The following is a 10,926-nucleotide window of genomic DNA, read 5'->3' on the forward strand; positions in this document are numbered from 1 at the left end:
ATTTGAAGGACCCCAATTTCACCAAAAGGGCAGGACTAGGCTCTACGTAACAAGTTATTTACTAATTTTAACAGAGTAAGGACCTTGCTGCACACCCAGGAATCCCTCCTGCTATGGCCACTTCATCTTTCCCCCTCCTGACCACCAACCCTGTCAGGTGAGTAGAGAAAGTCCAAAGCAAAGTGTTTTTGGTGCCAGCCAAGCAGTCAGCGGTCCCTATAAGCATCGTGCCCCACAGAAGCAAGGAGCCAGGTTTAGCAGGGGGTTTTGTGTGGAAAACAAGGGTCGTGTTGTTCATCAGCGAATGGGGCTGCATGCCACGGCTTGTGCAAGGGACTTTGAGATGGTGCAAGTGAGGTGCAGGATTGGGGAGGTGGTGATGGACAGGCCAGGACAGTAAAGATGGAGCCAACAACCAACGCTCTCCCTCATGCTCTGCATCCCCTTCCAGTGTCCCCTGCATCTGCTTCACCCCGATCCACCCGCACCCTTCGTGGTTCTTTTTATTTTTGGCTTATTTAGTTTGCTTTTAAAACCCCATGGAGATCAAATTGTGACTTGACCGATAACAGAGCTGACTCGAGCGGGCTCCCCAGACTGAGCGCAGATCTTGAGAAGAGACCAGAGTGAAGTCCTGGGGTGAGCGAAGCCCTCCCCACCCCTCGCCTGGCCCCGCTGGCCGCTCACAGGGTGGCGGTGGGGTACTGCGCCCAGCCCACCTCCTTGTAGGCCGCCGTCACATGGGTGTAGATGAGGGCCTTCATCTTGGTCCAGGCGCCATGCGCCTCCGGGGTGAAGTCGTTGGCAAACTCTTCAGCAATGACCTCCAGCATGACACCAGTTAGTTTCTGAAGGGAGGCAAACAGCAAGGGGTTAATACTGTCAGCAAATTTAGCTTTTTTGCTAAAAAAAACCCCCAGTTTAATCTGAGTTCTGCCAACTCTCTGCAGGACAGACATTCAGGAGGTCTGTCAACACTCCAGGGGACAGCTAGGGCAGGTAGGGGAGGCTGAGACCCAGGCATGATGTGGTGCTGCTTGCAGGTTCAAGCATCTCCCTAATTTGGGCACCTTAAATTATTTTGTCCCTTCTATGAAGCTTAATTTCTAAAAGAAGGGACATATGGCCACAGGTAGGAGTGTTTCCCTGGGCAAGGTGAGGTACTTGATGGTCCAGCATTGGATGCATTTGGGAATGGTGGTGTGGGTGGGACAGCATCACAGTAGGACACTGTGGCCATGCAAGGAGCCACCCCCATGACCAGGGAATCTCCTTCGGGTGAGAATCAACAGCACCAGCTCACCACAGCTCCCTGTCTCCTGTCCTCTTCCTAATTTCTAAAGCATCCCAGATTGTTCCCATCCTTTACCTTAAAGTAGATGGGCTCCACTTTGTGCTTGAGGGCATGGGCCTTGCCCACCAGGGCCAGAACAGAGGAAACCTTTTCGGAGTCATTGATGTTCTCCACCACAGTGTTAATGGCACCCATGACCCGTCGAGCATGCTTACGCAGTTGCAAGCTCCTCTCCATCTCCAGCGGGTCCTCCATGTGCTTGAACTGGCTGAAGTACTGCTTGGCTGAGGGGAAGTTGACAAAAAACCTTCAGGAAAGAGTAGACATAAAATACCATCAGGATGGCGAGAGGTTAAAGCAAAGCATGGAGTTGTGGAGATGCTGGAAACCATCCCCTTGCACCTAACACAGTCAGGGCTGGTTTTCTCATTGAATTCCCTGGCAGATGCAGCATTCGGCTGCCTAAAACGGCCTTTCTCCCCAGCCTCCTCTATCTGCTACAAGGGCATTGCAGCTGGATACTTAACAAAGCAGACACAAGACTGAGTTCTTGATACCCAGAGTCTCCACTCAGGCATGCCAGATGCTCTATACATGCCCGCATACATCAAAATATCACATCCTGTCTCAGAGAGCTAGAGATGAACATGAAAATCTCTTACAATCCTAGCCAGCCCCTCCTTGCCCCTTTTTCCTAGTCCTGCAGCAGCTCCCTGGCCCCAGGGGCTTTATTCCTGCTTTGCCACCTAAAGTAGTCTCCCCCTGCCCAGGACACCCCTGACTGTCACAGTGCAGCCCCACCAGAGCCCCCAGCAAGATCCCAGCCCTGAGCTCTCATCGTTGCTCATCTGTGCCAAGAACCATTTCCCCAGCACAAGGATGCCCAGACACCCAGCCCACCCCACAGAGGACCGTCTTTTCTGTAAGAATAAACCAACCCCAATGAAATGCAGCCGAACCAAATGACGCCGAGGTTGCAGCTGAGGTACTGAGCTCCCTGGGGAGGTGGAGGGGGTTTGAAGGGCAAGAGGTGACAAGGTGCAGCTCTGGGGCCACCAGTGCCAGCACCATCGATGCCAGCACTCCAGCTGGTCACTCTCAGCTGACAGTCGAGTCGTGTTAACCCCCACCTTCCAACCAATTTACATGGGAGAGCACAGCAGCAGCATTTGCTCCCTTCTTTCACCCAGCTCCCTCCAATGGGGCTCTCCCTGCCTCCTCCTGGGCCACCTCGTTGCCTGCGCAGGCACCAGCAAAGGATGCTCAGGAGGTGATAGACAGCTCCCAGGGCTGTCCCAAATTGTCCTCTTTGTGCCAGATACCCAGCTGTCTCCTCCTCTCTCCCATACTGCAGTAACCCCCTCCCCAGGCACCATCCCAAACCACGTGAACCCATCCCACCCATTTTCCCAACCACCCCTACCTCCCTCCAGGACCAGGTGGGATCCTCTTCCCCACTCACCACTCCATGAATAACCACAATATTGAGGACCAGGCTCCTTTCCCCCCCCCCTTCCTTCCCCCGCTCCCTTGGCTTGCAAAAGCTCAGGGGCATTGCCAAGGGAGCAGAGTGAAGCAGTGCCTGGAGTGCACCACCGCCGCTTCTGTTGCTTCCCCGAGGCATCTGGGATTCATCAGCCGGCCCAAAATAGGTTTTGGAGGTGTGAAGTGTGTGGTGGAAAGGGTGGGGGAGGAAGGAAGGTGGAAAGGGGGAGACAAGGTGTTGCTTTTAAAACCCGGGGTAGGGGGGACCCGTGACAAAACTCCTCTTGCTATTGTGCAGCCCCCCCTGCAGCAAAGCTCCTTCTGACACATCTGGTCCCTGTCTGGAGAAATCACTCCCAGGCCTGGCTGCCCCCAGCTCCTGTCATTGCATTGATGCTCAGTCCATGCCCTTCAGCTCCGAGCTGTCAGGGAGGCCGTCAGAGTGAGGGGTGGTCAGGGATGGACACTGAGCCGGGGCCATGCAGATAACACTGCTCCTGGGATTCAAGACTTAATTCCCAAGCATTTCCCAACAGAAGGACGAAAGTTCCTCTCTGTTTTAACAGGACCATCTTACCCATCTGATCCCACCATCCTCCTCACGTCCCATCCCTCCCCACCTCTGGGCAAGCTGCTGCAGCTCCTGAGCCCGCAGCTCCCAATGCCCTCCAGCTACCAACAGCAAATGTTCACCGAGGTCGGAGCTAAGGGTTTTGCCATCCCTGATAGCAGATCCTTTCCCCCCTCACCCTCCAGCCCTGGTAGGCATTATTCTGGGCATTGGGAGCAGGCGGTGATGCTGGATAGGATCTGCTGCCCACAGACTGCCAGGGGATGGAAGCTGTGAGATGGTAAATGCACACCTAAGCCTGCGAATCCCAAACCATCAGAAGCTCCCTGAAAAGCCCTCTACTTGATCTGAGCTGAACGTCATGATGTTGTAAAGACCCAGGGAAAAATTCCTGGTCTGAGCCAGGCTCTTTCAGCAGAAGGGGTACAGCAAGCAGGCATCCACCCCTGCATCCCCAGGAATCACAGCAACTCCAAAAGAGTAGGGCTGAAAGAGGCTACTGGGGCCAATGACCTTCAGGAGCAGAAGCAGAGGCTCCACACCTCTCCCATGGCATCACCTCCACCTCTCTGCTGCTTTTGGCTAGCTACCCTGGGAGCAAAGATTGATCAAACCCCAAAGAGTCCCCAGCCTGGGTGACACCAGGCCAGTGAAGGATCCGAGAAACTGGTTTCCAACCCTTCCTCACTTTGCAGAGCATCAAGGAGGTACCTCTATGGGCTTTTGTCAATGGAGAACTGAAACAGAGAAGCCCAAACCACCTCTACTTCAAGTTGGAAAAGCAAATCTGTGGCTGGGCAGAGACCTGCAGCTGTGTCCCTTTGGCCAGGGCTGCAGAAAGGCAGGCATCTGCGGCAAGAACTTCTGGCCCAGAGCAAATATTTGAGCTGTCGAACCACGAAAAAGAGAGCAGGAAGCTTGCTCAGTGGTAGTTGCTAATAAACAGGGAAGATAAATTTAACACAAAGTTTAAATATAACCAGAGGAAAGTAGAGAGAACAAAAAGGAAGAAATAAAATAACTCAAACAATAGCAAATGAGAAGAGGTGTCAGTTGGGGATTTTCCATCTACAGAACATTTTTCAAGAGTTCAAACATCTCAGGCTCTGGAATTTTGTTGGCTCATTATACGTGTGTGTGGGGGGGGCTCTTCTTCTTCATTTGAGTCATTAAAAAGATTATATTTACCATTGCATATCACACAAAATGATGATTGATAGAAACCAGATGCCTGCATACCGATCTCATTAAATTTCTTTTAAAGCAATTCCATTCCGCACCCACTAATTTGTACTCTGCAAGATACATCTGGACCCAATGGACAGGATGTCAGGATTGCTTTTCCTCTCTCTTTTGCCCTTTTAACAACTTTAAGGACACAACTGTTCCCGGTAGCAGAGCCAAAGGAAATAATTAAGGTCCAAAACCACTGCAGTCACTGGGAACCTGTTTTCTGTTTGGGAGGAGAGAGACCACTTCTGCTTCCATTTCTCCCCCATCTCCCTGGGCCCTGCAAAGCAAACTCCACACATAGGAGATGTTAAAACCAAGCCATCTCTTTACTTTCCCAGTTGGAAAAGGGAAGGGAGCTGCTCCCTTGGTCCCCCTGAGCACACAAAGCCTTGATGCTTCACTTACCCTGTTTGCAGGCTGCAGAGGAAAATCACCAGCGAGCTCTCAAAGGTGCTGGGAGGCTCCAGCTGAACCCTCAGCCAGCACTTGGAGACTATTTTTTTGCTGGATTTTCCTACCAATGCTTTCATGTTTTCTCTCGCCTCATCCCTCTACGTGGGAGAAGCTCTCTTTAAGGCAGCCTGGAGCCTCTCTGCGTCCCTTTTCAAACCTTTCCTCCCAACTCCTCTCTGCTTGGGTGCCCACAAAGCAGCTGATAATGGGTAGGCAGGTGGTGTGTGGTGCTGCTATTTATTATGCTGGGGGCTGTCTCACCGCTTCCCCAGCACCTTCCCCCTGCTCCTCCCGGCCTCCTGAAGTCCACCATCTTGTGTCCAGGCTGGGGCAGGGGTGCTGGGTGCCTTACAGCTCCCAGGCCAAGGTGAGAAAGGGCTCAGCTGTGTCAATGGCACCACCCAGCACAACAGGAAAGGGCAAATTTAATTGAGTAAGAAGAGGATGCAGCCAAATACATTTGGGCATGAGCTAGCAACCCCTGGGGACACATTCCGTCAGCCTGTGTGTTCACAACTTCCACCCCTGAGTCCTCATTGCTGTTGCCTTCCCCTACCACGTATGTGAATTCAGCTCAAAGCCTCCTGGCTGCATAGATGAACCTTTAGGCTGTAAGGATAGCTTTCGTCAGATAAATGAATTAACAGTGCCAAAGTGGCTTTCCTCCATGCCCATGGTTTCCTACGGCCCTTGTAATCCCCTTTGCTCAGTGCCTTCATCCACAGCATCATCCTCAGCCCCTCCATATTTGTGTCCCTGCCCCTCTCCACAAAGCTGCCATCCCTGCCTGCATCCCTGCCCACATCTCTGCCCACATCCCTGCCCACATCCCTGCCTGCTGGGTACAAGCAGCTCACAGGGATGGCTATGTTGGCCCCCTCCACCCCTCCAGCAGCATTGATCCCCTGCACCAGGCACCCTTCTTATGGCTCTGTCAAGCAGGGTCAGCGTGGCCCAGCAAGGTCCAGGGGTGTAAGGAGACAATGCTCAGATGTGACTATTGCCTCTGAGACAGATGCATGGTGAGGATGGAGCTCGCTGGAGCCCATCTGCACATCCCCGACTCCCAGGGAAACAACTCCCAGCCGGGTGGAGAAGGGGTAACCCAGATTCACAAAGATGTGGTCCTCTGGGACCCACCACCCATTCAGCAAAATTGTGAATCCAATTTTTGCAGGTGTCCATCATCACGTCTCCTCTCCAACGCTTCCATGCTGGTTTCCAGCAGCCCTGGCTCAGTGTTATCAGCGGCTCCGCCGGCCATCTGCCCCCAGTGCCATGCTCCAGCAGCATTGCCAGGCAGCACCCCCTGTTCCCAGCACCTGTGAGCCAGGAAGGGCTGTCCTGAGATTTCCCAGCCTCTAATGAACGCTGAAGCTTCACAGACAGGCATTCACCAGACCTCATTTGGAGGTACAGCCCCACTCCAGTGCCGCAGACTCACTAATGGAGCTGCTCAGTGGAGTGGAGACTTGGCCCTCGCCTCCTGCTCCATGGGAGGGATTTGCAGGGCTGGTACCAACACATCCAGTGTGTCCTCGGCCACAGCCAGGGAATACATCTGGGGAAACGGTTCGACCCCCCTGTGCCTTCGCTTCCCTTGGCCAGGGATGTCCTTGCAGCGCTGGGGGTGTTGAGTGGGATTTCTCCAGACCCACACTGCTTGCAAGTGATGCAAGGGCAGCCCTGGGATAGGGGACATGGGGAACGCTCTTCTTGGGTCACCCCAAAAGCTGCTGGCAGCCCCAAAGCCATGGTTGCTGTGGGATGTGCCACAGGGACACCCAAAGCAGCTGAAAGGGCTGGTTCCAGGTGCTGTGATCAGAGAGAAAATGCAGCCATACAGAAGGGGGCTATTTCCAGACAGAGCTCATTAAAGCCACACTCAACCCCTTCACCCCTCATGAAGGGGGCTGTTGTTTTGGAAAATGTTCCTCGTGTGTGCACCCATCAGAGGAGCAGAGCCTCGCTGCTCTCAGGCTCTCTTTGTCTCCAGAAAAACATCTCTCCAGCTCAACCACAATGATTCACCAGTGTGTGACAGGTGTGGGACAGGGCCATCGCTGCACAGGTCAGTCTTTTCATTGAGCCCTTTTCAAAGCGAGATATTGCAGCAAGGGGACATCTCAGAGCCACTTTGCTCTGAAATTTATCTGTCAGCAGCCAGGAATGGACCCCTTCCTTCTGGACACCCCCACAAAACACACATTAGCTTTGGGGGCAGCTACAACATAATTTCTTTAAATGCCATGTTTCTGGGTGGATTCAACCCATTTTTTTAGATTCAGCTGAAAAAAAAAAGGGGTTTCTGCATTGCCAAACTCATTACTCAGGCTCTTTGCTATTTTAACCTAAAACTTACAATAATGTCTGGCATCCAAGGAGCATTTTTATAATTCAAAATTCTTTGCAAACTGTCTGAATCCAGGTGTGCCAGCTCAGACGAAGCAGCTGTCGAAATCAGGGGCCTGATTCTGCATTGGCAATCGTTTAATTTCCCCTCTTACGCCTCCTGAAAAAGCCCATCAGGAGTGATGGAGATGGTAACAATTTCAGAAATTTGAAAAACTGATGGGTCTGAAGCAGAGATGGAGGGGATGGCGATGGAGAAACCCCATGGATGTGGCACAGCCTGCAGCGATGTGGCAGGTTGCATTGCCTGTGCTTGGCATGGTGTCGACATTTGGAGAGGATTTGCCTGGGAGCACGTAGAAACTATTCCTGAGCTCTTTTCCCTGATGGGATCCATCAAGTTTCGTGGCCCCACATCTGCGACCATGGTATGTGTGTGTGAGTGTGTGCGTATGTGGGTGGGTGGGTGTGAGAGCAAACGCATGTGATGGTCAGGACAGGCTGCGGTTTTAGTCCTGCACTTAGTGGGGGTCTGCAAAGGAGCGAGGGTCCCGAGCCCCCGCTGATGCTGACTCCTGCTTACCCCAGTGCTCTCAGTCCCTGCATGCCACCAAGGGTGAGCTGAGATGCCTGGGTGCTTGCAATCCCTCCATATTGGGGTATTGGCAATAAACCATTGTGAGGGCACTGGGGAGCAATGTGCATGTGCTGGAAGGGCTCCTGCACCGTACAGCGAGGGCTGAAGCCGATGCCAGAGCTGCTCTGCACCCCGCGCACGCCTGTGTTCCCCCACTGTGAGCTCTCTAATGAGGGGCATTTTTCATTAAGGACCAATTCCTAAATTACAGATGGGGATACTGAGGCACAGCAACGAGCCCAGGGACATGGGGAGGCTACAGGTGAGCTGCAGCCCGGCTTTCCCAGCTGTGCCGGCCAATGTTTCTGCTTGAGAGAGACCCAGCTGAAACGCATAGCCCCAAATGCGCAGGTTGAGGGTCCAGGTCTGGGTCCAGCTCCAGCAAGGGTTAAGGCAGCTGCTGTGAGTTGGAGTCTGCAGAGGCCCCTGTGCTTGGGAGGAGGAAGATGAGCGTGGCAAGGGCTCTGCTTCCTCCTGCGAGGCTCCCCCACTAAGGAAATTGTCAATTAGCGACATAGTTTTAACCGCACAGTGCAGATTCCCATGATCCGGTGGCTGCTCAGCCAGAAGTCCCCATTATTCTTGTTCACGTCCCCCAGGAGCCCAGAGGCCCTGTGAGATCAGGACCTCACCATGCTGCTGGCAGGACCACAGGGGTTTGCTATGGCTTCAAGCGCTAGCAGCAGCTGCAAGGGCTGGGGTGCCCAGCTCCGTGCCTCAGTTTCTCCATCTGCATAGCATGAAAAGGCTAGAGGTGGAGGGAAAGGTTGCTGGGCAGCGGCTGAAGAAGGGGCAGAGGGAGCCAGACTGGGTTCCTGTGGGATGCTGGCACTGCAGCCCTTCCCATCACTGCCTTTCAGGTGGTCATTGCTGCCTCCCTGCTGCCACCCTCGGGGCACAGGATCAGGCCCCAGATTGGTTTTGACCCTTCATGTCCAGAGGGGGTGCAACTCCACCCAGACTTTCCTACATGGGAAAAAGTCATCTCTTGCCCTGAGCAGCTCCAAAGGGATGGAGAGGGGACAGAGCAGGAAAACATGGAGAAACCCTCTGCCACTAGACACTGGGAACTTCCCAGTCACAACCCCAACAACAGAAATGTAGCTGCTAACAGATTTTTCAGGTTTTACTGGTCTGCATGTGGAGTTTGCACCAAAGAAGGGCCCAGGGCCGTGTATCCCCTTTCCCCGCTCACCCTTATGCACATCACTTTCTGCCTCAGTTTCCCTAACAAGGTGATGAGCAGCACCAGCCCTGTACCAGTAAAGCACAGAGGCTGGCTGGGGCAGCTTCCAGCGCCCCGCACATTGCACACCCAAAATGTTCAGGGCAGGTCAGCTCGCACCTCACCGGTGGCCGCCTGCTGCTCCCTCCCCAGCCCCAACCTCTGGAGCTGCTGAATCACGTCTTGGGAAGTGGCTGCCGCGCCGCCCGGGCTCCCGGCGGCCTCCACGCATGACCCACTTCTCCCGGCGGCTGATGCCAGCTGGGAAACACAGCCTGGAGAGCAGCAGCTGCCGGTGCTCCCAAACCCCGACCAGGGCTGCCCGGCTTTCACCAAGCGCAGACTTCCCTGGGGTGATCAGGGTGAGCTCGTCGGAGCTCACCGGGATGAGAGGGGCTTGGGACAGCAGCATGAAGTCCTCTCCAGGGATGGAGTTTGCTGCTGGGGGGCAACCCAGCCACTGGAGCTGCGGCACAGGGGTGCAGGAGGATGGTATCTCTCCCAAATTTCACCACCATCCCCGGGGACAGGCACCAAAAGTCCAAACCTCACTTCAAGCACCCCAGGAAAGCGCTGGCTGAGGGAGCTGGGATGTACCAGGGCACATAAAGGCCCCCAGGGAGTCTGGGGTCACCCTAGGAGCCAGCTCAGTTCTGCCCTGTTGGCACAGCAAGGGAAAACTTCTCACCCCGGTGCCATAACTCTCCCTGAAATAAGAAAAAACTGGACCAGAAACTTCTACCGGGAAAGTTCGAGCTGCGACCAGATCTTGGCCACATGGTCCGTGCTGCCACACCTCACTGCCCTTTGTCCCCAGCCCTGCTCTGAGCCCCATGGCTGCGCACAGGGACACCAAAAGCAATGAGCTGCCCTGGGTGAATTCCCCATGGCATTGCCACAAGTCCCTCCGTGCCAGTCACGGGCACCCAAACGACCACCCAGCCATGGTCCCCTGGGCAGGGGGCACCCAGCTGCACCTGTGGATGGGGCATGGTCTGGGTGCTGGGCTCCTGGCCAAATCCTGTACTGAATCTCATGGGATGGGGAAAAGAAGAATTTTCCATCCCTCACACCTCTGCTGTGCCAAACTCAGCCCAGGTGGGTTTGGTGTCCCCAGCAGCGGGGCCGTGGCACCTCCTGACAACCCTGGTTGGCTCCATGGAGTGGGGAGCCTTGGGGGAATGGGCACAGCCATCAGCTGGCTCCCAGAGAAGGAAATGTCTGGAGGAGGAGGCGGAGAGGGGACTCAAATGTCATTTTGGATTCTCTGTGGAGGGGTCTTGCTAGGAAAATCCTGTTGCAGTGCTGGCAGCGAGCTCTGCTCACTGGCACGTCCGGAGAGCCTCTGCTCTGTAGATCCCGTGGGCTTGGGGCTTCGGCTCTCAGCCTCTCGGAAAACTTTTGGCTAATTATTAATAAACAGCGCATCCATTCACAGAGTGCTCCAAGCACCCACAGTCTGCTGAAGGAGGAGAACGAGAAGGACACAACCCGGGCTCCAGTCTCCTGGCCTGGGGTCCAGTCTGGCCAGGGAGGTCCCTGTGCTGCTGCTCCCCGGGATGGGTGCTGGGAGCTTTGTCCCTCCTGAGAGCATCTTTGTTGTTTGCCAACAGGTCAGTGCGGGCATCTTGCCCTGCCCTGCCCGTCCACCTCTCTCCTCTTAAATACAGGGAAGA

The 10,926-nt window shown here is 54.5% G+C and overlaps 1 protein-coding gene across 1 annotated transcript in view; it reads right to left on the bottom strand.

Moving 5' to 3' along the window:
- Window positions 1-512: 512 nt before the first annotated feature.
- Window positions 513-10,926, bottom strand: part of CYGB (cytoglobin) — an 11,397-nt gene continuing 983 nt past the window's right edge. The window contains exons 2-3 of the mRNA XM_010183839.1: window positions 1,370-1,601; window positions 513-848 (exon numbers count right to left, since the gene is read on the bottom strand). Of these exons, the coding sequence (XP_010182141.1) occupies window positions 684-848; window positions 1,370-1,601 (397 nt within the window). The 3' untranslated portion in view covers window positions 513-683. The remainder of the gene's footprint in view (window positions 849-1,369; window positions 1,602-10,926) is intronic.

The sequence above is a fragment of the Mesitornis unicolor genome, unplaced genomic scaffold (assembly GCF_000695765.1).
Source record: "Mesitornis unicolor isolate BGI_N332 unplaced genomic scaffold, ASM69576v1 scaffold30104, whole genome shotgun sequence".
NCBI lineage: Eukaryota > Metazoa > Chordata > Aves > Mesitornithiformes > Mesitornithidae > Mesitornis > Mesitornis unicolor.